At 42.2% G+C, this 26,791-nt stretch overlaps 1 protein-coding gene across 1 annotated transcript in view; it reads left to right on the top strand.

Annotated features, from left to right (window-relative positions):
• The first annotated feature begins 7,290 nt into the window (after nucleotides 1-7,290).
• LOC134326318 (tripartite motif-containing protein 16-like) overlaps nucleotides 7,291-26,791 on the top strand; it is a 30,297-nt gene continuing 10,796 nt past the window's right edge. The window contains exons 1-5 of the mRNA XM_063008466.1: nucleotides 7,291-7,881; nucleotides 7,998-8,093; nucleotides 8,412-8,645; nucleotides 9,176-9,335; nucleotides 9,420-9,479. Coding sequence (XP_062864536.1) covers nucleotides 7,291-7,881; nucleotides 7,998-8,093; nucleotides 8,412-8,645; nucleotides 9,176-9,335; nucleotides 9,420-9,479 — 1,141 coding nt within the window. The remainder of the gene's footprint in view (nucleotides 7,882-7,997; nucleotides 8,094-8,411; nucleotides 8,646-9,175; nucleotides 9,336-9,419; nucleotides 9,480-26,791) is intronic.

The raw sequence follows: 26,791 nt of genomic DNA, 5'->3' as shown, positions 1-26,791 counted from the left end.
TATTGTTAAATAAAAAGAAACCTTTTACTCTGCATCTTTGGGTCCGACCTCTCTCTTCATAACAGAAAGGTGCGACCCTAGATGGACCCAGCAGAGTTTCCTCCCGTGGCTGACGTCCTTCGTCACCAGGGGGTCGCACTGGGGAGACACGAGCTGGCGCTGTCGGAGCTGACACAGCGAGTGATTGAAATCGCCCAGCTGTTGCCGACTCCGGCAGTCGGTTCGAGTAACCCCAGTCACCCTTCCGTCCCTCCAGCGCCTCCTGTAGGAGTCGAAACCTCCATTCCGCCCCCCGAGCGTTTTTCAGGGGAGGCGAAGAAATGTCGAGGCTTCCTCCTACAATGCTCCCTCACGTTCGAGCTACAGCCCTCCCGCTTCCCTTCGGAGCGTTCCAAGGTGGCATTTATTATATCTTTGCTTACCGGCAAGGCTTTGGAATGGGCTACCGCCCTGTGGGAGCAGAACGCCTCAGAGTGTTCTTCGGAGTCTTCTTTTAAGGAGGCTCTGAGGGACACTTTCTTTCATCCCACAGGGGGGAGGGAAGCGGGCCCACGCTTGCTCGAGCTGTCCCAAGGGGGGCGCTCAGTCGCCGATTACGTCATCGAGTTTCGCACGCTGGCGGCTGAGTGCGGTTGGGACGAGGGGGCATTAGTGGCCATTTTCCACCGTGGTCTAGGAGAGAGAATTAAAGATGAGCTGGCCACTCGAGAACTTCCCACTTCTCTCAAGGCCTTCTATCTCCTAGCCACCTCTATCGACACCCGACTCCGACAACGAACCCGGGAGCGAGGGTCTCACCCACCCTATTGTTGGCCCCAAGGCCAGCCCCGGCCCGTGTCAGGAGATCAGGACCCAGAGCCCATGCAGCTGGGATCGACTCGGGGGGTCGCCCCACGACCATCCGACTCCGCCTCGAGGGCCCGATCTCGGTTAAACGAGTAGGCCGCTCTCGTGGCAGGGAGTCGAGGGCGAGCCGTTCCACCATCCCTGAGCAGGGTCTCTTCCTATGCGCGTCGTTGCGCTGGGAATCTGGGAACACTGACCTCCAAGTCTGTGTCGATTCCGGTGCGGTGGAAAATTTCATCGATCGCCATTTGGTACACGGGTTGGGGATTGACCTTCAACCATTACGAGTCCCCATAACGGTTCACGCCGTGGACGACCGGGCGGTGGCCGGAAGTCCAATCACGCATCAAACGTCTCCTCTCACGATGCGTTTGGGGAGTCATGAGGAGCGGATCACATTTTTAGTGACCCAAGTTCCACAACTCCAAGTGGTACTGGGGCACTCGTGGTTGAAGAGACACAATCCCCAAATTGACTGGCAAACCGGGTCAATCTTTGCCTGGGGAACTCGGTGCCAAGATGCATGCCTGCTGCCAGCAAGCATGTCATCGGCGCCACCATCGCTCGATGCGATGACCCCTGATTTGGCCCGGGTACCCCCCGTGTACCATGACCTACAAGAGGTGTTTAGCAATTCCCGGGCGCGAGACTTGCCCCCACACAGACCTTTTGATTGTGCGATCAACTTGCTTCCTGGCACTTCTCCTCCTAGGGGGCGCCTCTTCTCCCTGTCGGGACCGGAGAGGATCGCCATGGAGGAGTATGTCAAGGAGGCACTCGATCAGGGGTTCATCCGACCATCGTCCTCCCCAGCTGGGGCAGGATTCTTCTTTGTGGGTAAGAAGGATGGAACCTTGCGCCCCTGTATCGATTATCGAGGTCTGAACGCAATAACGGTTAAGGATCGTTATCCGCTGCCGCTGATGGCCACGGCTTTTGAAGCCCTTCAGCGAGCTTCAATTTTTACGAAGCTCGATTTGCGCAGCGCGTATAACTTGATCCGTATCCGGCGAGGGGATGAATGGAAGACTGCGTTCATTACGCCCACGGGACACTATGAGTATCTAGTGATGCCCTTTGGGTTAATGAATGCCCCCGCGGTTTTCCAACGCTTTATCAATGAGGCTTTGCGGGAAGCCCTTGACCGATACGTCTATGTCTACTTAGACGATATCTTAATTTTTAGCCGGTCCATCGAAGAACACGTGAGGCACGTCCGTCGGGTTCTTCAGCTTTTGCTCGACCATCATTTGTTCGTCAAGCTGGAGAAGTCCGTTTTCCATACCCCATCAGTTTCTTTTTTGGGGTTTATAATCTCACAGGGTGCCCTCCGAATGGATCCGGCTAAAACCAAGTCTGTGGAGGACTGGCCAACTCCTTGTTCCGTACGCCTAGTGCAAAGATTTCTGGGTTTTGCAAACTTTTTCAGGCGGTTCATTCGGAACTTCTGTTCGGTCGCCGCTCCTTTGACGGCCCTTACGGGTAAGGGTCCGTTTAAATGGACGGTGCAGGCCCAACAAGCCTTCAATAGGCTTAAGGCTCTCTTAACAACTGCTCCTGTATTGCAGTTGCCCGATCCAGAGGAAGCTTTCATAGTGGAAGTGGACGCCTCTGATGTCGGGGTTGGGGCGGTATTGTCCCAGAGAGTGGGTCCGGAAAAGAAGCTCCACCCATGTGCTTTCTTTTCGCACCGTCTAACTCCTGCCGAGCGTAACTACCCGGTAGGAGATAAGGAGCTTTTGGCCATCAAGCTGGCGCTTGATGAGTGGCGACATTGGCTCGAGGGGGCAAAACATCCCTTCCTTGTTTGGACAGACCACAAGAATTTGTCGTTTATCCAACAGGCGAAGCGGATGAATTCCCGTCAGGCTCGGTGGTCATTTTTTTTTGGTCGGTTTCGTTTCACCCTGTCTTATAGACCAGGGTCGAAAAACGTCAAACCTGATGCCTTGTCCAGGCAGTGGGAACCGACCAGACCTGAGACTGAGCCTGATCCTATCATCCCCCAGAGCCAAATTGCTGCCCCGGTAACGTGGGGCATATTTAAGACAGTTCAGGACGCTCAAGCGGTTGAGCCCGACCCAGGTGGAGGTCCACCTGACCGGCTGTTTGTACCATCAACAGTCCGTCGTCAGGTGTTTGAATGGGCTCACGCGTCCTCATTTGCGGCTCACCCAGGAGTTTCTAAGACCCTGGTGTTGTTGCGCCGAAGGTTTTGGTGGCCGGGGATGGAGAGTCAGGTCAAGGACTTTGTCCGTGCCTGCGCTGTCTGTGCAACTAACAAAAGCACAAGAGAGCGTCCTCGTGGACTTCTCCACCCGTTGCCAGTACCTTCAAGACCGTGGTCCCACCTGGCACTGGATTTTGTCACGGGGTTGCCTAAATCCAGGGGATTCACGGTGGTACTGGTGATTGTTGACCGGTTCACTAAATCTTGCCTTTTCGTTCCGATGCCCAAGCTCCCATCCGCCATGGCCACCGCACAGGCGGTTCTGCAACATGTGGTGAGAGCACATGGGGTCCCGTCTGACATTGTGTCGGATCGGGGTCCGCAGTTCATTAGCCAGTGCTGGCGAGCCTTTTGCCAACTTCTTGGCGCGACGGCCAGCTTATCCTCGGGATATCACCCCGAGTCCAACGGGCAATCGGAACGGGTAATTCAGGATCTGGGCAAGATGCTTCGGTGCCTCACTGCAGGAAATCCAGCCACTTGGGCGGATAAGTTGATGTGGGCTGAATTTGCCCACAATACCCTGCACCATGCCGCATTGGGTATGTCACCATTTGAGGCACAGTTCGGCTATCCCCCTCCGCTGTTTCCTGAGCAGGAACAAGAGGTTGCGGTGCCGACTGTGCAGCAACACATCCGTCGCTGCCGCGCCACCTGGAGGAAAGCAAGACAGGCCCTTTTGGCCTCTCAGCACTCCATGAAGCGCAATGCTGACCGTAGGCGGCAGCCGGCTCTAACTTTCCGACCAGGCCAACGTGTCCTCTTATCGACGAGGGATCTCCCCGTCAAAGGTACCACTCACAAGCTGGCACCGAGGTACATTGGTCCGTTCAAGGTAGTTAGACGGATAAACCCGGTGACATATAGGTTGGAGCTGCCTCCCTGGATGAAGGCGCATCCAACCTTCCATGTCTCCCAACTCCGCCCATTCGTGGGCGGGGGAGCTTTACCCCCCCCCCCCACAACCTCCCGCCCCTCGTATCATCCAGGGTGCCCCTGCATTTACGGTTCGCCGCCTCCTGGATAGCAGGAAAGTGCAGGGTAGCACCCAATACCTGGTGGATTGGGAAGGTTACGGCCCCGAGGAACGTTCATGGGTACCGGCTCGACGCATCCTGGACCCTGAACTGATCCGTGAGTACCGAAGGAACCGGTCCGCGGGTCTTGGGACCTCGGGAGCTGTCCCTAGAGGGGGGGGTCCTGTTAGGGTGCCTGCGAGGTCTGGTGAACAGACCACCAGTTCCCAGCCTCGCAGGCGTTACAGAACAAAGGGCAGCGTGGCCTCAAATAGGAGGCCAGCTGATTAGGGCGAACGACCTGCAGGTGCGAGCCTCCTATTTAAGCGGGTGTCGCCACACTGCAGGTGTCGCACCTTTTGTTCTCTTTTTGTCCATGGCTGCATCGCATCAGTCCTTTTCTTTCATAGGGTTAGTTCGGTTCCCCAGGCACTGTATAGTGGTTGGGTGTGTAGGTCGTAAGGCCGAGGTATTTTTAGGGCTTAGATCTCTTTAATAAGAAAAGCTGGTGCGAGTCCGTGCAGCCCTCGCGCTGCGGTTTGTTTTGATTTCGCTACTTCCCCCGCTTGCATGGTTAGCAGCGGGCTAATGCTAGCGCATTAGTCATACGATTAGTCAGCCGGTTTGGCTGAGTGGTGTAAGCTCAGCACTGGCAGTGGAGCAACCCCGGTTCGAATCCACGTCTCTCTTCTTTATCCCTTTTTCAAATAGGCTTCCTCCCAGCAATCCCGTGCTGGTGACAGTGCCGGTCTGGTTTCTCTAAAAAGCCCGCTTTTATGGGGCTTTGTGTTGCTCACGGATTAATATCCGGAGATCCCCTTCTCATTATACTCCTTATAACCCTAAGGAGCTGTTGTGCTTTCAGCCACACCGTAGAGCTGTTGGATAGGCGGTTGGTCCGCGAGTGAGCGACCCGGGTTCGCGCCTCGCGTCCGCCAATTTGTTCCTTTGTGTTTTCTTTCTCTTTTTCAGTTGCCAGTGACGTCGGAGGCTCGATCGGGATTCCCCGATTTGTTTTCTATTCTCCTTTTCCCTTTTTGTTTTGACGGTATTTTATTATTTATTGTTAAATAAAAAGAAACCTTTTACTCTGCATCTTTGGGTCCGACCTCTCTCTTCATAACACCCTGTAGGTGTATGGCATACACCAAGAGAACGAAACAGGACTGAATGCTTAATCATTAGAGTAAGAAGGTTGTGATTAGGTTTATACTTTTGTTCTGTTAACACCACAGCTTAATAATTAGGAAAAGTGTTCACATACTTTTGGTCATATAGTGTACGATGAACACACATGACAGGGTTGAAAACATCAAAGTAAACACTAACTGTGGCTGTGGAAATTATACACCAATCAGGCATAACATTATGACCACCCTCCTAATATTGTGTTTGCCCCCCTTTTGCTGCCAAAACAGCCTTGACCCGTCGAGGCATGGACTCCACTAGACTCCTGAAGGTGTGCTGTGGTATCTGGCACCAAGATGTTAGCAGAAGATCCTTTAAATCCTGTAAGTTGTGAGGTGGGGCCTCCATGGATCGGACTTGTTTGTCCAGCATGTCCCACAGATGCTCGCTTGGATTGGGGAATTTGGAGGAATTTGAAGTCAACACCTAAAAAACTTGTTGTTGTGCTCCTTAAACCGTTCCTGAAGCATGTTTGCTTTGTGGCAGGGCACATTATATTGTGTATATACTTTTGAGTGTCACTACATCCTAAATTTTGATACTGTTGGCATGTCTTGATTGAACCCTCATCCTCACATTCTGTAAGGTGCTGGGTGGATGTACACAGTGGGGGGTAAAGGGTTTTGTACTATTGTACAAAGGTTGCGGTTACTGTGTTTTATGATCATGGTTTTTGTTTGTTTCCTTTCTTATAGCATCAACAGTTCAACTTAATATATAAATACTGAAGCAATGAGGAGTTCCAGTGGTTACTAGGAGATCCACTCAATCTTTACTACACACGGTTATTAAGACTGAACAACATTTTGCAAAATGCGACTGCTGTTTTAAAGCGTAAAACCATAAACAGCACCGTCTATAAATAAATGAATCTTGTGCTTCCACTTGAGATTTTTGTTTATGTGAACAATGTCTGAAATTTGACGATCTTGATTAGTTTGTAATATGCGTTAAAATGATGAATGAACCTAAACACTTGCTTTTTAAACCTTTAATTAGTTATTTATATATTTATTTCTATATTTATATATTGTTTCAATACAACACGAGGTCAGCAAGAAAAAAAAAAATAAAAGTAAGAGAGGCTCTTCTGTCCAAAGTGTTTTTGTAATGTGTTTCAGGCAGCAGTGATGACTTTTCTTGCACATACCCAGAGTCTTTTTCTTCATCAAATCAATACAATAAGACAAAGGTCAGTAAAACACATACCCATCCTGATTGTATGACAGGAAATTATACTGTAAAAATAACTTTGGTTAACTGCCTTGGACATTCCAAAGTCTGCTTGGATTGCATTTATCGTTAACATAAAAAACAATACAACAACAGCAAAAAGAAATAAATGAAATAAATAATAGTAAAAATAATAATACTATTAATAACAACTTACAGTAAAAGATAAAAAAGTTATTATTATTTATTTGTAATATTTACATTATAATTTCCTGTAGTACGAGCAGGACGAGTAAGTGTAGCATCTCTCCTATAAAATATTTCTTTAAATAAAAAGACATGTGAAACAGTTGCAGGATGAGACATAAAAAGTATATGTGTGTATTATTTAAAACTAAACTGAATAATAATTGGTTACCTTCAAATAATTGTGCAGCATGTGTTCCTGATTTACATTCAGTGTTAACAAGTAAAGAAGGACCCATCGTGACCCTGACCAGGTTCCATATCTCTCTCTCTCTCTCTCTCTCTCTCTCTCTCTCTCTCCTTTAGTTCAGCAGAAGTGAAACTGATCTGATGCTGTTCTGTTCGAGTGCGGATCTGTTCCGTGTCTGTGTTTGTAGTTTTGTTGATAATTGAAGTTGATGAACGCAGGTGAGTTTATACATTTCCACACTTCTGTATATTACTGTGTATTGTTACTTTATGTAGTTCAGATTGTTGATTTGATTTAAACACACTTGTTTTGAACATGATGCACACTAACTAAACCAGGAAGTCTGAGCTGCTGTAAATAACTTGCTGTGTTTACTGGTGTTTCTGTTTACGTGTAGAAAAATGGCCGAGTCTAAAATTTCAGTAACTCAGGACGAGTTCAGCTGTTCAGTCTGTCTGGAAACACTGAAGGATCCAGTAACTACATCATGTGGACACAGTTTCTGTATGGTGTGTATTAATAACTGCTGGGATCAGGAGGATGATAAGGGAACATACAGCTGTCCACAGTGTAGAAAAACCTTCACTCCAAGACCTGTTGTGAGGAGAAACATTATGCTGGCTGGAGTTGTGGAGAAACTGAAGAAAACAGAACTTCAAGCTCCACATCCTGGTCACTGTTCTGCTGGACCTGAAGATGTGGAGTGTGATTCCTGCACTGGGAAAAAATCCAAAGCAGTAAAATCCTGTCTGGTGTGTTTGGCCTCTTTCTGTGAAATTCACCTTCAGCCTCATTATCGAATTCCTTCTTATAAGAATCACAAGCTGGTTGAAGCTTCCAGACGACTCCAGGATCAGATCTGCTCTCAGCATCATAAACTGCTGGAGGTTTACTGTCGTACTGATCAGCAGTGTATCTGCATGATGTGTATCATGGATGATCATAAAGGACATGATACAATATCAGCTGCAGCAGAACGAACTGAGAAACAGGTAAAATATTATACAGCTCTCTTTAACAAGTAACAACTCATTAGCATTTACACTGATGTTGTTTGTGTGGTGCTTGTACACAATACAAGTAAATTCTGAATTGCTATTCTGTGTAGAAGCAGCTGCTGGCGATCCAGAGGAAATTCCATGAGAAAATCCAGAACAGAGGGAAGGAACTTTGTGAGCTGATAAACGTTGTGAAGTCTCACAAGGTAAGTTTTATAAACAAAAAGCTCTCAGGATCAGTCCGACTCTCCTCCATTAAACCAATCTCCATTAAAAATGAGATATTCTGCCTGGTTATTTGGTGATTGATGCTGTACAGCAATTCTGAGGTTGTGCTAATAATTATAAGGGTGATAAAATCAGATTAGGACTTTGAGCCACTTAAAAAAATGATTGATTGTTGCTCTGTATCTAGATGCTTAAACATAAATTACTGTATAAGACTTGTAAAGATCACTACATTGAATTTTAAATGGACAAATATCTGAGTGAGAAACGTTTCCTCTTTCTGAATCTTCTAACAGTGTTCTGCACAGACAGCAGTGAAGAACATTGAGATGATCTGTACTGAACTAATCAACTCAATTAACAGAAGATGCTCTGAGTTAAAAGATCTGATCAGAGATCGAGAGACAGCAGAAGTAAGTAAAGCTGTAAGAGTCCTGGATCAGTTGGTGCAGGAGATTTTAGAGCTGAAGAGGAAAGATGCTGAACTGGAACAGCTTTCACACACAGAGGATCCCGTCCATTTCCTCCAGGTAACAGCACTAAAATAATTATATTATTGCCGCACCAGTCCAAGTAATAAATTACAGCGGTACCTAGTAACTTGACGTCCCCTAAACTTAAAATTTTTGAAACTTGATGCATTTCATCAAGAAATGAGTTCCCTTAAACTTGATTATTGTTAGCATTCTTTCAAACATGTTGGGAAGAGCCAGAAACGCAACAGAAAACCCATCACAAGCAAAGCATCCTCTCCTGTCTTCTTAGAGGTCTCCTTTTTATATGCGTTTCCCCCTGGTGGTAGCTTTGCGTATTTTTTTACATTCTGCACAAGTCTGTAACATAGGGAAAACCCCCCCACACAAAACACATTATGACTCATAAAGTCGTAACACTCGGGTTTCTGAGAAATTGTGAGAATCAGAATCAGCTTGTCCAAGAGATCATGAAATACTGTTAATGTTATTAGGAGAAACATCACTCTGTGCTTCATGTCTGTCATCCATCATTTGTGATTCATCATCTTGTTGTTTCTCTGTGAACATTATCTGTCTGGATGTAGAATTTTCAGTCTCTCTCGGCTCCTGCTGGATCTGCAGAATCGGCCGCCATCACAGTCAGTCCTTTCCTCTCATTTGATGAGGTTACAAAGTCTGTATCTCAGCTGAGAGAGAAAGTAGAAGAATTCTGGAAAGAGCAGTGTGAGAAGATACCAGATGAAGGTGAGTTCAAGCCCTCAGTGTTCCATTGTCTCCAAAATATCAAACAAAACAATCAAATCCACATTTTGTTCATTCTTTCTGCAGTGAAGAAAGTCCGGATTACTTCACCTCCTAAAGGTGAAATCAGAGAAGATTTTCTACACTGTAAGTTTCTCACAAGCACACAAACATACACAGTGCAGTGAAAAAGTATTTGCACCCCCCAGTTATCTTTATTTTTACAGATTTGTCACACGTTACTAGTTTAGATGCTACAGCAGCTCAGTTTGGTTCAAGTCAAAATTTGATGAAGTCTAAAACCTAAACTTTATTTCCTCAGATTTATTTAAACAAAGATCTGCTCTTGTTATTTGGAATTGTTGTGTTTTTGTATTACACGTTCTTCTTTAGCCCTGAAACACCATCACACAACCACCACCATGACTGACTGTTAGTAAGATGTTTTTATTGTAAAATGCTGTTTTAGCTTTATTGCACGTATAAGAATTCTGACTCATCAGTTCACAGAAAATCATCACCAAAAAGCTTGAGGGTCATTAAGGTTCTTATATTGGTAAATGAGAGACGAGGCTTTATGTTCCTCTTAGTTAACAGTGATTTTACCTTGTGACTCTCCCATGGATTTTATTTGTGCTCAGTTTCCTTCTAATACTGGAATCATTAAATCAGATCTAAATTGAGGCCAGCAGGTCCTGCGGTTTCCTAAATGTTTGTTTGGGTTCTTGTATGTTTTCCTTGATGAGACATTGATGAGCTCTTAAAGCAATCTTAACTGTTCCAAGTGTCATTTGGAGATCATGGCTCTTACTGTGGTTTGCTAAAGTCCTAAAACATTAGAATTGGCTTTGTCTTAATCTAAAACTAACAACTGTGAAAAAATAAAAAATAAACTCAATCAGAAAGGCATTTTGTATTCACAGCACTTTTATTACAGCCAAAAGTTCACAGACACTTAAAAGAAACATGTCACCTCAGTCCTTGGATTCTGATAATTTCTTCTCTTTTTTTTTTCAATTAAATCACAATTTGTAATCTATATTTGGATTTGACAGGTCTGGCATTGATCGTGACTTGGATTAGGGACATTTTAGATATTTGGGTCATGAAGTTAAAACAAGTAAAACAATCATTTAAACTGCTGTCTGTATATTTTTGATCCAGGAGATTTTATGAGTCTCAATCATTCAGTCATAGAAACCACTGAAATACACACACACACACACACACACACACACACACGCACACACACATTTACACAGACACAGTTACAGAGACACACACTCTCATACATGCTTATACTCTTACACACATTCACACTCACACATACACATTAACACATCACACACACTTAAATACACACACAATTTAAAGAGCTTTACTAGCATGACTGTGTGTTTGCTGTTAGATTGTGTGTTGCTGGTGTTTGTTTGTGTATGTGTAGTGTTTGTGTAGCATTTGTGTGATTGTGTAGTGTGTGTATGTTTAGGGTTTGTGTGTGTTTGTGTAGTGTGTGTGCGTGTGTCTGTGCAGTAGTTGTCCACGTGTGTAGTGTTCTTGTGTGTTTTAGTGGTATCTCTGTGTGTTTGTATGTCTTTGCAGTGTGTGAGTGTTTGTGTGTTTGGTGTTGAGTAGTGTTGCTCTGTATCTTTGGTTGTATTGTGTTTCTGTGTATTTGTGTGTGTGTGTGTGTGTGTGTTTGTGTGTGTGTTTGTCTAGTGTCACACTCTCACATGCACACACTGTACACACACACACTGTACGCACAGACACACACACACTGTACACACACACACTGTACACACAGACACACACACACTGTACACACACACACTGTACACACAGACACACACACACTGTACACACACACACTGTACACACACACACACACACACTGTACACTCTCTCTCTCTCTCTTCTATGTTAATTGGTTTATTTTGTGTTTCCTCTCCAGATGTTTGTCGGTTCACACTGGATCCAAACACAGTAAATAAAATCCTCCGTCTGTCTGAGGAGAACAAAGTGGCGACCTGGAGTAGAACATTACAGTCGTATCCTGATCATCCAGATAGATTTGACCGGTACCAGGTTCTGTGTAGAGAGAGTGTGAGTGGACGCTGTTACTGGGAGGTTGAGTTGAGTGGGAATCATGGGGTTTGTATAGCAGTGTCATATAAAAGCATCAGCAGGAAGGGACGTGGTTATGAGTGTTTGTTTGGAGGTAATGATCAGTCCTGGAGTTTCTTGTGTTCTTCATCCAGATTTTTATTCTGCCACAATAAGAAAAAGTCTGAAATTCCAATAATGCCGAGTTCCTCTAGAATAGGAGTGTATGTGGATTATGAAGCAGGAACTCTGTCCTTCTACAGCGTCTCTGATACAACGAAGCTCCTCCACAGGGTTCAGACCACGTTCACTCAGCCCCTCTACCCGGGGTTTAATGTTTGTTACAGATCAAAAGTGAAACTGTCAGATTTAACAAATTAAATGTAAAATTTACACGAAAGTGTAACATTAAACTGTTTGATTGATTTTAGAATCTGTGAGGCAGTGATACATTTATGAAGATTTTCTTTTTCAACTTATTAACCACCATTTATTCAGTGCTGTGAAAAAGTATTTACCCCCTTTCCTGATTTCTTCTTTTCTTGAATATTTATCATCTAAATGGATTCAAATATTAAAACTAAATTAAATAAAAGACAAACATAAAAGCCACATAAGGTGTTTTAGACTCTCCTGGAGAAGCTGATTCTCACCTGATTTCTCCTGAGCTGTAAAACACAAGTTTAAAAGTGAAACCAGCACATGGTGAGGAATAATACAGCAGAACTTAGATACATGTGGATGGTTTCAGAGGGGATTTGATTCTTTCACATAAATAGTTATTTGTATTGTGGTACGTTCATTCAGATTTTATCAGTTTATCTCTGCTCATTTAGCCTACAGCAGTTTAGACCCGCCCACTTATCCACCAATTTGCTTCCACAGTGAGCCTGTATAGAGAGAGATTTTAAAATTACATTTTATTATGATGTAATGTTTATTTTCTCCAGAAGATATTTTTCACTTTATACCATACAAATGTGGTATGTTTGAGAACAACCCAGACTTTCATCCAATGTCTGTTTCTTGATTCTTTTAGCAAGACCACCGCTACAGAGTCTGTATTATTACATTATGAATTGAGTTACAATAATATTTGAGTAACAATTCTATTGTTTCCATTTTTTTAGTACTTTTATTTCAGGTTCATCATTTTCTTCCTCTGTTTTATTCTCTTTAATTTCCTTTATCCATTTAAAAGATATTGCTATTTTATTTTTGATATTGTTTTTTAATTTCCATTTTATTTTTTATTTTTACTTCTTTTTTTCTTTCTTTAAGTCAGTGCATGCCTGTGTGTCTTTTAGTTGTTGATTTTTTTGCTCCTTTTAATTTTAATCTTATGGCTGGGTTCAGAAATAGGGCTTGGTTAAGGATCTGGTTCCTTTCTTTTGAAGTAAAAACAGTAAAATCCATAAAATCTTTAAGGATCTTTTTTACCCACCGCCATCAGACTCTACAACGAGTCTCTTCACAGTCGAGGCAGCCAGATCTAATGTTGCTGGACTGATTAGGGCTGTTTTTCCTTGATCGTAAACCACTTATTCACTGAAGTCACTTTATTTTCTAGACCCCAAATTTGCTGTCACATTTTGTTATTGTCATTATTATTATTGTTATTAATAATCTAGTGATAGTAATGGTAATAATGTTGATAATAGTGGTGATAATGGTAGTGGTAATTATAATGGTAATAATAAATGTGTACTTAGATACTTTATACTTAGATACTGTTTTTTTTCTATATTCTATAGTTGTGTAATCTGTGTAGAATTATGTGTTGAGTTCTGTGTTTTGCTGCTGTAACGAAACAATTTCAATCAGGATTAATAAAGTTCTATCTTATCTATCTATATCATATTATTTTTATTTAACAATTCTCCAATTTTGCATAGTAAAAAATAACATATTACAGAAATAACAGCTGAAGTACAATTTCAGGTGCTGAAACTTCAATGTACAACTGAATACAACTGAACAGTAACAAATATTTAAGAATGCAGTATGTGGTGTGGGACTGCAATCATTATACAACAGATAAATGGGTTATACAGCTGACAGTAGTAGTAACACAATATTCCCAACAAAACAACTTACAATAATAAATCAGATAGAATCTAAAGCAACTGAGTTATTGACACCATATAAACACCTCAGAAAACAGTCTAAAATGTTTAGTTAATATCAATATATGTTCATAATACACACCACATCTTTACAAGTGAAATCATCTTAAATCTAGTCCATATAGGTCATATCATTTCATGATTGTTTTAACTAGTTTTAAGTAATTTTACCTAATGAAAGTGTCTGGTTCCTATGAAAGATAGTCGTGCTTGATTTAAGCATTGTTACTTGGTTAATGCATTTTTTTAAAGGAATAAAACTTTCTCTAGATAAAATGACCTAATACAAGTACAACACGTCTAATCAGAAGTTAATCTAATACAACTAATGTCAAAAGTTTTGAATTTCACAACAACAGACAAACTGTCTTAATTTAACTCAAAATAAACAAATGCTGGATGGATCAGGGACACAAAACAGGGTGGGTAGTAAAGACAAAGGGCTTTCTGTATCCAAAAACAGCACCTCCAGTCCATTCCTTCCCTTCCTTTATAAAGCCTTCGACTTGGACCTGATACGACATTTGTTGATAACGGCTTTCTTCAGTTTGGCTTTCTCCACTGGTTCCCATCTATGCAGTTTACCACAGATCATGGTATAAGCTGCAGTAGAAAATAAAATGAAAGTATGTACAGTGATTGGCTTTATAAATGAGTAGAGTCTACAGCACATCTATCCACAGCACTGCTATACTGGTTATACTGACCACAATGTAATGACCGCTACCCACACTGTGTACATCTAAGGTTGCTTCAGTATAAAATGAGAAAGCTAAAAGATACTTACTTAGTATTCCATTCACTTTGGATTTATCCAGCCTCTTCTTCCCCTCTGAAACTTTGCCATGCTTTCCAAATGTAACAGAGTTGATGCACTCCTCACGTCCTCAAGTCCTTTTTTGCCTTCTGTTGAATTGCTGCCAGTCTGGTCCACTGTTTGGGTATAACTCATGTTGGTCCGGACTACTCTTTGGGATTGGAAGTCCACTCTCGAGTTCTTCGTGTTCCTTAACTTGGTCTAAGACGTCCCCGACTGCCTGCAACTGCTCAATATCTAGAATAAAGCAAACATAGATAGATAATTGTGATTATATTTTATTCTCAATCTGTCTTCTAGCAAACAACTAAATAGGAAATGTGAAACACATACAGTTCTGTGCAAGCGTCTACTTTTTACTGTATTTATGATTATTTGTACTTATTCTAATTGTATAACTTCATATATAATCTTAGGAGTCTAAGACTGTTGTGTAGTCTGTATTTCCTGTTCAAAACTGTCAACATATCAGTAAAAAACTTGTGGTCATGATGTGATACTCTGTGTTTGCCTTCAATATTCAGCAAACAATGAAACATATGGAAGCCATGTTCCTCAAAAACAAATCATTCCTTGCTCTTCCTGCTTGCAATCATCACCTGGTTCCCATGGTCTGTCTTTATCTGATTCAGGTGTGGCTGTAAGCTGTAGCTTAGTATGTGGTAGCTTTAGGTTGTACCTTCACTTTTCCTAGTAAATGTTTATAGAAAGGTTTAGTTTGCATTGTTCAAATTCTATTGTTTTCATTTTTATTTCAGGTTCATCATTTTCTTCTCTATTTATTTCATCCATTCAAAGGGGTTTGTTTAATATTGTTTTTTAATTCAATTTTATTTATGTTTACAACCGATCACCGCCCATTGCATAACAATGGAACCGGTGATCAGGTCCATATGCAATTCTCAATGACCATTAATGACAATGGCCATGTGTGTCTTTTACACATGATTGGGGAAAAAGACACACATTTACCCCAATTGTGAATTGCATATGGACCTGATCACCGGTTCCATTGTTATGCAATGGCGGGTGATCAGTCATTATGGAAATCAACTGCATATAAGGTTGGGGCAGTCACTGCTGGAGGTAAACAGACCGAGTACAAGTACAGTCCGTGTTCTTTTAGTTATGAACTGCTCTAATTCTCAGCTGTTTTAACAGGATTTGAACGGAAGGTAAATCTCTTACTTTCAGGTTTTTATTTCCTTCTCTTTATTAATATGTATGTTTCCTCAGTGAGCTCATATCACTGCTCAGAATGTAGAAAGTGCTTAAAATATTTCTTTTATATATATATATATATATACAGTGTATCACAAAAGTGAGTACACCCCTCACATTTCTGCAAATATTTTATTATATCTTTTCATGGGACAACACTATAGAAATAAAACTTGGATATAACTTAGAGTAGTCAGTGTACAACTTGTATAGCAGTGTAGATTTACTGTCTTCTGAAAATAACTCAACACACAGCCATTAATGTCTAAATGGCTGGCAACATAAGTGAGTACACCCCACAGTGAACATGTCCAAATTGTGCCCAAAGTGTCAATATTTTGTATGACCACCATTATTATCCAGCACTGCCTTAACCCTTCTGGGCATGGAATTCACCAGAGCTGCACAGGTTGCTACTGGAATCCTCTTCCACTCCTCCATGATGACATCACGGAGCTGGTGGATGTTAGACACCTTGAACTCCTCCACCTTCCACTTGAGGATGCGCCACACGTGCTCAATTGGGTTTAGTCCATCACCTTTACCTTCAGCTTCCTCAGCAAGGCAGTTGTCATCTTGGAGGTTGTGTTTGGGGTCGTTATCCTGTTGGAAAACTGCCATGAGGCCCAGTTTTCGAAGGGAGGGGATCATGCTCTGTTTCAGAATGTCACAGTACATGTTGGAATTCATGTTTCCCTCAATGAACTGCAGCTCCCCAGTGCCAGCAACACTCATGCAGCCCAAGACCATGATGCTACCACCACCATGCTTGACTGTAGGCAAGATACAGTTGTCTTGGTACTTCTCACCAGGGCGCCGCCACACATGCTGGACACCATCTGAGCCAAACAAGTTTATCTTGGTCTCATCAGACCACAGGGCATTCCAGTAATCCATGTTCTTGGACTGCTTGTCTTCAGCAAACTGTTTGCTGGCTTTCTTGTGCGTCAGCTTCCTTCTGGGATGACGACCATGCAGACCGAGTTGATGCAGTGTGCGGCGTATGGTCTGAGCACTGACAGGCTGACCTCCCACGTCTTCAACCTCTGCAGCAATGCTGGCAGCACTCATGTGTCTATTTTTTAAAGCCAACCTCTGGATATGACGCCGAACACGTGGACTCAACTTCTTTGGTCGACCCTGGCGAAGCCTGTTCCGAGTGGAACCTGTCCTGGAAAACCGCTGTATGACCTTGGCCACCATGCTGTAGCTCAGTTTCAAGGTGTAAGCAATCTTCTTATAGCCCAGGCCATCTTTGTGGAGAGCAACAATTCTATTTCTCACATCCTCAGAGAGTTCTTTGCCATGAGGTGCCATGTTGAATATCCAGTGGCCAGTATGAGAGAATTGTACCCAAAACACCAAATTTAACAGCCCTGCTCCCCATTTACACCTGGGACCTTGACACATGACACCAGGGAGGGACAACGACACATTTGGGCACAATTTGGACATGTTCACTGTGGGGTGTACTCACTTATGTTGCCAGCTATTTAGACATTAATGGCTGTGTGTTGAGTTATTTTCAGAAGACAGTAAATCGACACTGCTATACAAGCTGTACACTGACTACTCTAAGTTATATCCAAGTTTCATGTCTACAGTGTTGTCCCATGAAAAGATATAATGAAATATTTACAGAAATGTGAGGGGTGTACTCACTTTTGTGATACACTGTATGTGTGTGTGTATATATATATATATGTATATATATATATATATATATATATATATATACGTATATATATATATATATATATATATATATATATATATATATATATATACAGTGTATCACAAAAGTGAGTACACCCCTCACATTTCTGCAGATATTTAAGTATATCTTTTCATGGGACAACACTGACAAAATGACACTTTGACACAATGAAAAGTAGTCTGTGTGCAGCTTATATAACAGTGTAAATTTATTCTTCCCTCAAAATAACTCAATATACAGCCATTAATGTCTAAACCACCGGCAACAAAAGTGAGTACACCCCTTAGTGAAAGTTCCTGAAGTGTCAATATTTTGTGTGGCCACCATTATTTCCCAGAACTGCCTTAACTCTTAACTTCACAGGTTGCCACTGGAATGCTTTTCCACTCCTCCATGATGACATCACGGAGCTGGCGGATATTCGAGACTTTGCACTCCTCCACCTTTCGCTTGAGGATGCCCCAAAGATGTTCTATTGGGTTTAGGTCTGGAGACATGCTTGGCCAGTCCATCACCTTTACCCTCAGCCTCTTCAATAAAGCAGTGGTCGTCTTAGAGGTGTGTTTGGGGTCATTATCATGCTGGAACACTGCCCTGCGACCCAGTTTCCGGAGGGAGGGGATCATGCTCTGCTTCAGTATTTCACAGTACATATTGGAGTTCATGTGTCCCTCAATGAAATGTAACTCCCCAACACCTGCTGCACTCATGCAGCCCCAGACCATGGCATTCCCACCACCATGCTTGACTGTAGGCATGACACACTTATCTTTGTACTCCTCACCTGATTGCCGCCACACATGCTTGAGACCATCTGAACCAAACAAATTAATCTTGGTCTCATCAGACCATAGGACATGGTTCCAGTAATCCATGTCCTTTGTTGACATGTCTTCAGCAAACTGTTTGCGGGCTTTCTTGTGTAGAGACTTCAGAAGAGGCTTCCTTCTGGGGTGACAGCCATGCAGACCAATTTGATGTAGTGTGTGGCGTATGGTCTGAGCACTGACAGGCTGACCCCCCACCTTTTCAATCTCTGCAGCAATGCTGACAGCACTCCTGCGCCTATCTTTCAAAGACAGCAGTTGGATGTGACGCTGAGCACGTGCACTCAGCTTCTTTGGACGACCAACGCGAGGTCGTTTCTGAGTGGACCCTGCTCTTTTAAAACGCTGGATGATCTTGGCCACTGTGCTGCAGCTCAGTTTCAGGGTGTTGGCAATCTTCTTGTAGCCTTGGCCATCTTCATGTAGCGCAACAATTCGTCTTTTAAGATCCTCAGAGAGTTCTTTGCCATGAGGTGCCATGTTGGAACTTTCAGTGACCAGTATAAGAGAGTGTGAGAGCTGTACTACTAAATTGAACACACCTGCTCCCTATGCACACCTGAGACCTAGTAACACTAACAAGTCACATGACATTTTTGAGGGAAAATGACAAGCAGTGCTCAATTTGGACATTTAGGGGTGTAGTCTCTTAGGGGTGTACTCACTTTTGTTGCCGGTGGTTTAGACATTAATGGCTGTATATTGAGTTATTTTGAGGGAAGAATAAATTTACACTGTTATATAAGCTGCACACAGACTGCTTTTCATTGTGTCAAAGTGTCATTTTGTCAGTGTTGTCCCATGAAAAGATATACTTAAATATCTGCAGAAATGTGAGGGGTGTACTCACTTTTGTGATACACTGTATATATATATATACAGTGTATCACAAAAGTGAGTACACCCCTCACATTTCTGCAGATATTTAAGTATATCTTTTCATTTGACAACACTAACAAAATGACACTTTGACACAATGAAAAGTAGTCTGTGTGCAGCTTATATAACAGTGTAAATTTATTCTTCCCTCAAAATAACTCAATATACAGCCATTAATGTCTAAACCACCGGCAACAAAAGTGAGTACACCCCTTAGTGAAAGTTCCTGAAGTGTCAATATTTTGTGTGGCCACCATTATTTCCCAGAACTGCCTTAACTCTCCTGGGCATGGAGTTTACCAGAGCTTCACAGGTTGCCACTGGAATGCTTTTTCACTCCTCCATGACGACATCACGGAGCTGGCGGATATTCGAGACTTTGCGCTCCTCCACCTTCCGCTTGAGGATGCCCCAAAGATGTTCTATTGGGTTTAGGTCTGGAGACATGCTTGGCCAGTCCATCACCTTTACCCTCAGCCTCTTCAATAAAGCAGTGGTCGTCTTAGAGGTGTGTTTGGAGTCATTATCATGCTGGAACACTGCCCTGCGACCCAGTTTCTGGAGGGAGGGGATCATGCTCTGCTCAGTATTTCACAGTACATATTGGAGTTCATGTGTCCCTCAATGAAATGTAACTCCCCAACACTTGCTGCACTCATGCATCCCCAGACCATGGCATTCCCACCACCATGCTTGACTGTAGGCATGACACACTTATCTTTGTACTCCTCACCTGATTGCCGCCACACATGCTTGAGACCATCTGAACCAAACAAATTAATATTGGTCTCATCAGACCATAGTACATGGTTCCAGTAATCCATGTCCTTTGTTGACATGTCTTCAGCAAACTGTTTGCGGGCTTTCTTGTGTAGAGACTTCAGAAGAGGCTTCCTTCTGGGGTGACAGCCATGCAGACCAATTTGATGTAGTGTGCGGCGTATGGTCTGAGCACTGACAGGCTGACCCCCCACCTTTTCAATCTCTGCAGCAATGCTGACAGCACTCCTGCACCTATCTTTCAAAGACAGCAGTTGGATGTGACGCTGAGCACGTGCACTCAGCTTCTTTGGACGACCAACGCGAGGTCTGTTCTGAGTGGACCCTGCTCTTTTAAAATGCTGGATGATCTTGGCCACTGTGCTGCAGCTCAGTTTCAGGGTGTTGGCAATCTTCTTGTAGCCTTGGCCATCTTCATGTAGCGCAACAATTCGTCTTTTAAGATCCTCAGAGAGTTCTTTGCCATGAGGTGCCATGTTGGAACTTTCAGTGACCAGTATGAGAGAGTGTGAGAGCTGTACTACTAAATTGAACACACCTGCTCCCTATGCACACCTGAGACCTAGTAACACTAACAAATCACATGACATTTTGGAGGGAAAATGACAAGCAGTGCTCAATTTGGACATTTAGGGGTGTAGTCTCTTAGGGGTGTACTCACTTTTGTTGCCGGTGGTTTAGACATTAATGGCTGTATATTGAGTTATTTTGAGGGAAGAATAAATTTACACTGTTATATAAGCTGCACACAGACTACTTTTCATTGTCTCAAAGTGTCATTTTGTCAGTGTTGTCCCATGAAAAGATATACTTAAATATCTGCAGAAATGTGAGGGGTGTACTCACTTTTGTGATACACTGTATATATATATATATATATATATATATATGTAAAACTGAATATATTAATAATACTTAATATTTCTACATCATAAATACAGATAAAATCTGTTTTCTGTTATAGTTTTCTTATTGTTCCTCATATACAGTAGAAACTAATTCACACAAATATACATACAGCATTTTACATGACTTAGATTCTTATCATAAAAGCTTTATCTAAGTTCATGTCATTTCACTTTACAGAATAGCCTTTCAATTCCTTGTTTGTGTTTAGGATTAAATGTAAATAACTTCTCTGCTCAGATAAATAGGTGTAGTTTGACTTCACCCATCATGCTTTGTGGCTCCATCTAGTTCATTTGCACACGTTCCATAGATAATGAGCTAGTACTTCACACAAGAAGGTGTAAATGGTTGGCTGATGATTGACCAATGCAGAGTTTTGAACTCGTCTTGGGTCTTTGTCCTCAGCTTTATTTAAGGACTAAACTCTAGACTTGTAGCTGAGTCACTTGGTAAGAAGGATCTTCTGCACGTTCTTCATTAGAAACGACCTGCTGGAGACACCAGCTTTGTTAAAGTAGCTGCCAGGATTCTAACAGGAAGGTAAAGGGTTTTCTTGTTTGTTTCTTTTACATTTATGTTGCATTTGTTGTTCTTTTTATTGTATGATGTTATTTAATATTATCAGGTTATTATATTCAGACAGTTTAAAATAGCTTTATGCTCATAATTGTGGTGTTTTATGAAGCCTTTTTTACTCCCAGCACACCAAAGATTTACACTTGTGAGCTAATTATTACTCCTGTCATGAACTGGATTAGATTTGCTTGGTGCAGGACTGATGTTGAGAAAGTCAGATCTCTTATATCTTTATTTATATCAAGTTATTTATAGTTATTTAATTATTAATATCTGCAGTATTTATAAGTATTTTATCCTGATGTTCCTTGAATTCAGATTCTCACTTAGACATGAAGTGAATTTCTTGTTTTTATTACTAGGTGATGAGTTTAATATTATTGTGGTATTAATGTAGTAAAAGTAATTCTAATTAATCGACTTGTTTCTTTGTTTCTGTTGCTTTCCAAGGAAACAGTTTGTACAGTCTTATCAAAGCATAAACATGAAGAACTTTCATCACTGCTCAGAGTGTGGGAAGAGTTTTATTAAGCAGAGTAATCTCCAACGACACCAGCGCGTTCATACAGGAGAGAAGCCATATCACTGCTCAGAGTGTGGAAAGAGTTTTATTAAGCAGTGTAATCTCCAACAACACCAGCGCATTCATACAGGAGAAAAGCCATATCACTGCTCAGAGTGTGGAAGCAGTTTTTCTCGCCAGAGTACGCTCCAAAGACACCAGCACATTCACACAGGAGAGAAGCCATATCACTGCTCAGAGTGTGGAAACAGTTTTGCTGAACATAGTACCCTTCAAAAACACCAGCGTATTCACACAGGAGAGAAACCGTATAACTGCACTGAGTGTGGAAACAGTTTTGCTGAACATAGTACCCTTCAAAAACACCAGCGTATTCACACAGGAGAGAAACCGTATAACTGCACTGAGTGTGGAAAGAGTTTTAGTCAAAGTAGTGCCCTTAAAGTACACCAGCGTGTTCACACTGGAGAGAAGCCGTATCACTGCTCAGAGTGTGGAACGATTTTTGCTCATGAAAATAGTCTCAAACGGCATCAGCGTATTCACATAGAAAAACGATGTCACTGTTAAGAGTGTGGAAAGTATTTTATTGCATATTATGTTCTCCAACAACACCAGCGCATTCACACAGGAAAGAAGTCATATCACCGTTCACTGTCTGAAACGAACTTTAGTGAAAGGAATATCCTTTAAGTACACCACACCAGCGCATTCACATAAGAGGATGACTCATACTGCTGCTTATAGTGCGGATGAAGTTTTACTGGAAGCAGCATTTGTGACTGGTCATCTTGAAAAACACCAGTGCATTCAGAGGAGAAAATAAAATTATACTTAATGCATGTACAGAAAAAGTTATGTGTACTTTCTTTTTCCACTAATATACACTAGAACTGTTCCACTTCAATTATCAAATGTTCATGATTATTAATCATCAAATGTAATGTGGTGTAATGTACCAACCTCAGATCTGAATCTGTTTTTATTCTTTATTCAAGTTTAATCTACTTTAATAAACACAGAACAACTTTTACTTTCAAGTGGAAGAAATTTACCCTGGTCTTTATGGTGTTTGCTAAGTTTTCATAAATGAATAGCCTCTTACTTTAACACTTCTAGGTCTACACTCCAAAATTCTAGTCTTTAGATGATTTCCACTTAGCAAATAATGAACCGTCCTCAACCAGAATGTACATGAGAAGGTGTGAATGGAGGGCTGTGGACTGAACAGTGTTGCATTGTTCTATCATCATGAGTCTTTGTTCTTTGTGTTTATCTATAGACCAAATTAGTGGTAGCTAAACTCCTTTGTTAAAAGAAATTCTCATATTTACATTTAATTATCCCACCATCTTCTAGTGCATAAAACCCAGTTCATATAAATCCTAATACAGATTGCACTGACATTCCATCTGAGTCCTCTGTGTGATTGAGAGTTTGGTTTTGAATCTGATGTCAGCAAATGTGTCAAGTAAGAGTTTATTTGCTCAGAAAAAACTAATGTTAGAATAAAAACCACCAATATTAATACAGTAAGTCGTGCTTTTCTGTATGTGAATGTATAGTTTAATATTATTTGTGGTTATCATCCAATACCTAGTTTGGTTAATCAACACTTCATTATTTCAAATTAAGTGTGCTGGTGATTTAACAAATTCATGCAATCAAGGAGAACATCTGGAAACAAACTTTGTTTTTCACACCAGCACACATACATCTACTTTTTACTTTTTACTGTACTTATGATTATTTGTACTTATTCTAATTTTATTAACTTCATACATAATCTTAGTAGTCTAAGACCTTCCTGTTCAAAACTGTCAACATATCAGTAAAAAACTTGTGGTCATGATGTGATATTCTGTGTTTGCCTTCAATATTCAGCAAACAATGAAATATATTATACAACACAAAAAAAGAGCGACTTTTTTTGTGTTGTGTCCTTTAGTTCATTTCAAAGAGTTGTTCAATAGAATCGGTTCGTTCGCGAACAACTCATCCCTCATCACAGTAACTGTAATGTCATTACTGTAAAATATTGTAAATAATTAAACAGTCCAAACAATTGAGTCGGATTAAACACGAACGTTACTTTTAATCCACACCAGCTCAGAGTAAAATATGACAACTCAAGCACAGCCGGAAACGGTCAATTCACTCACGTTCACTACACACTCGCTCCCTCGTACACTCTTAAAGGGCCAGTCAACATCTATGTAAATCGCATTACATGACATCTTCCCTTTTTTTTTTTTTTACCGAACTTGCAGAACTTGCTCTCATATTCTCATGTTCACAAAACTAGACATGGAAATTGAACAACAAAGTTATTTTGGTTACTTTGAGAACAAGTTTAGAGGTTTAGTCTGTCCACAGGCCTACATAGCCTACCAGACCGAGTGAAAAGAAGACCCTTTTGTGTCTCTGTTGTTGTTATGCAAGGGGTTTGTACATTAGTATCAGAGTTGGTTGCCGGCACAGGATCTTGCACAACTGTGCTGTGTTGCTGTCCCTCAGCTACCACACTGTCTCTGATTCCAGAAGACACAGGAATCTGCTATAGATGACGACGATTGCGTCGCAATGTGGTCCCCTGTTGGGTTTCAATGACATTTGATCGTGGTGTTATACTGTCCTTTGACACCACAGCAGGTGTTTCCCATACTTTCTGGTGGTCCAATTTTGTGAGGACAGTATCGCCTGGATGCAGTGGTGGAAGGGGCTTTGCTCCATGGCGACGATTGTAATAGAAAGCTTGTTTCTGTTTTTCCATGGCATCTTTGCTTTGGATGTCTTTCAGGTTTGGCCAACGGGGTTGCAGATTTGCCTGAAGTGTAGGAAGTGTAGTTTTAATCCTACGGCCCATGAGGAGCTCGGCTGGACTTACTCCCGTGGTGGAACATGGTGTAGCCCTGTAACACATAAGTGCAAGCAGTGGATCCTTTTGCTTTAGAATTCTCTTTGCTATCTGAACTCCTCGTTCCGCCTGCCCGTTGCCTTGGGGATTATGTGGACTGGAGGTGATGTGCTGAAAATCAAATTATTTTGCAAACTCCAAGAAGTCCACACTTGCAAACTGGGGCTTGTTATCTGAAACCACCTCGTCTGGGCACCCAAATCTCACGAACAGTGCTTTCATTTTTACAATAACTTGTGAGGCAGTTGTAGTTGTTAGGTGAACTATTTCTAGAAACCTTGAAAAGTAATCGGACACAACGAGGTAGTTGTTTTTGTTATGTTCACATAAATCTACTGCCAGTCTCTTCCATGGCCTATCTGGCAGTGCCGTTGAAATAAGAGGTTCCCTTGTCTGTGTGCGTTTTACCTCTTGGCAGAACTGACAGGACTCAACTCTCTGTTTTATCGCTGCTGAGATTCCAGGCCACCATACCGATGTGTTGGCCCGCTCTCGGCATTTGGTTAGACCCTGGTGTCCATCATGTATTCTTTCTAGAACTTCTGCTTTCAAAGTCTCCGGAATACACATACGGTTGCCTCTGGTAACGATACTACTATGCTCTGACAGTTCATTCTGAATTGGAAAGAAGTCCCTGATAGCTGCTGGAACATCTCTTATGTGTGCTGGCCACCCAGTCTGGATGTACTTCTGGACCATTTGCAGGTTGTTGTCAGACGCAGTAGCTTTTCTGATTGTTTCCAGCCTTTGGGGTGTTGCTGGCATGCCATCCATGATTGCTGCAATGTAGCAATGCACATCAGAGTGAGTTTCTGTTTTCCCGTCCATGTTTGGAAGAGGGTTTCGGGACAGGGTGTCCGCAACGACCATGGTTTTGCCTGGAGCATATTCAGCAGTTGGCTTGAATCTCATGAGCCTCATGAGAAGTCGCTGGCACCTCAGAGGAACATTATCCAAGTCCTTTTTATTAATCAAGGGCACTAAAGGCTTGTGGTCAGTGACCAATTTGAAAGTGTCTAAACCAACCAGGTATTTCTAAACTTTTCACAAGCCCAAACGCTCGCAAGACATTCTTTTTCGATTTGGGCATACCTGGTCTCTGCATCAGACAGACGACGTGAACAATATGACACTGGTTTCCACTCTTTATCATGCAGCTGCAACAGTACTCCACCTAGTCCAAAACTTGGCATCAGCTGACACTGCAGTAGGTCTCTTTACATCATAGAATTTCAGGACTGGAGCAGTGGACAGCAGCTCTTTGATGTTTTGAAAAGCTACCTGATGTGGATGGTCCCATGTCCAAACAGTCTTAGACTTGAGTAGTTCATGCAATGATTGGCACACTGTTGACAGATTAGGAATGTACTTCCCCAGGTACGTGAACATGCCAAGGATCCGTCTCAGTTCTTGAACATTCAGTGGCGGTGAGAGTTCACGAATGGCTCGTACTTTTTCAGGATCTGGTCTCACCCCTGACTCATCAACTACCTGGCCAAGGAAGTGTAGTTGGCTCTGTCTCATCACACACTTCTCTTTGTTAAGCTTCAAACCTGCCACTTCAATTCTCTCCAACACCTTATTAAGGCGCTGGTCATGCTGCTCCAAACTGCTGCCAAAGACAAGTACATCATCCATGAATACAGCAACTCCCTCCAAGTCCTGAAGTGTTTCAGTCATCTTCCGTTGAAAGATTTCTGGCGCACTAGTGATACCAAATGGAAGACGTTTAAAAGAATATCTTCCGAATGGCGTTATAAATGTTGTAAGCCTGCTGCTTTCTGGATGTAGAGGTATCTGCCAAAAGCCAGATGCTGCATCTAATGATGTAAACATGGTTGCACCACTCAGTTTTGCCAAGATTTCTTCAGCTGTAGGCAGGACGTACCTTTCTCTCTTTACCGCCTCATTTAGTTTCTTTAAATGCACGCAGATTCGCACACTTCCATTGCGTTTAGGAACTGGCACCATGGGTGCACACCAGTCTGTTGGTTCTGTCACCGGCTCAATTACACCGTTCTCTACCATTCGCTGCAGCTCCTCTTTTACCTTCTGCATGAG

The sequence above is a fragment of the Trichomycterus rosablanca genome, chromosome 14 (assembly GCF_030014385.1).
Source record: "Trichomycterus rosablanca isolate fTriRos1 chromosome 14, fTriRos1.hap1, whole genome shotgun sequence".
Taxonomy (NCBI): Eukaryota; Metazoa; Chordata; class Actinopteri; order Siluriformes; family Trichomycteridae; genus Trichomycterus; species Trichomycterus rosablanca.
This window is presented reverse-complemented; position numbering and strand designations above follow the sequence as displayed.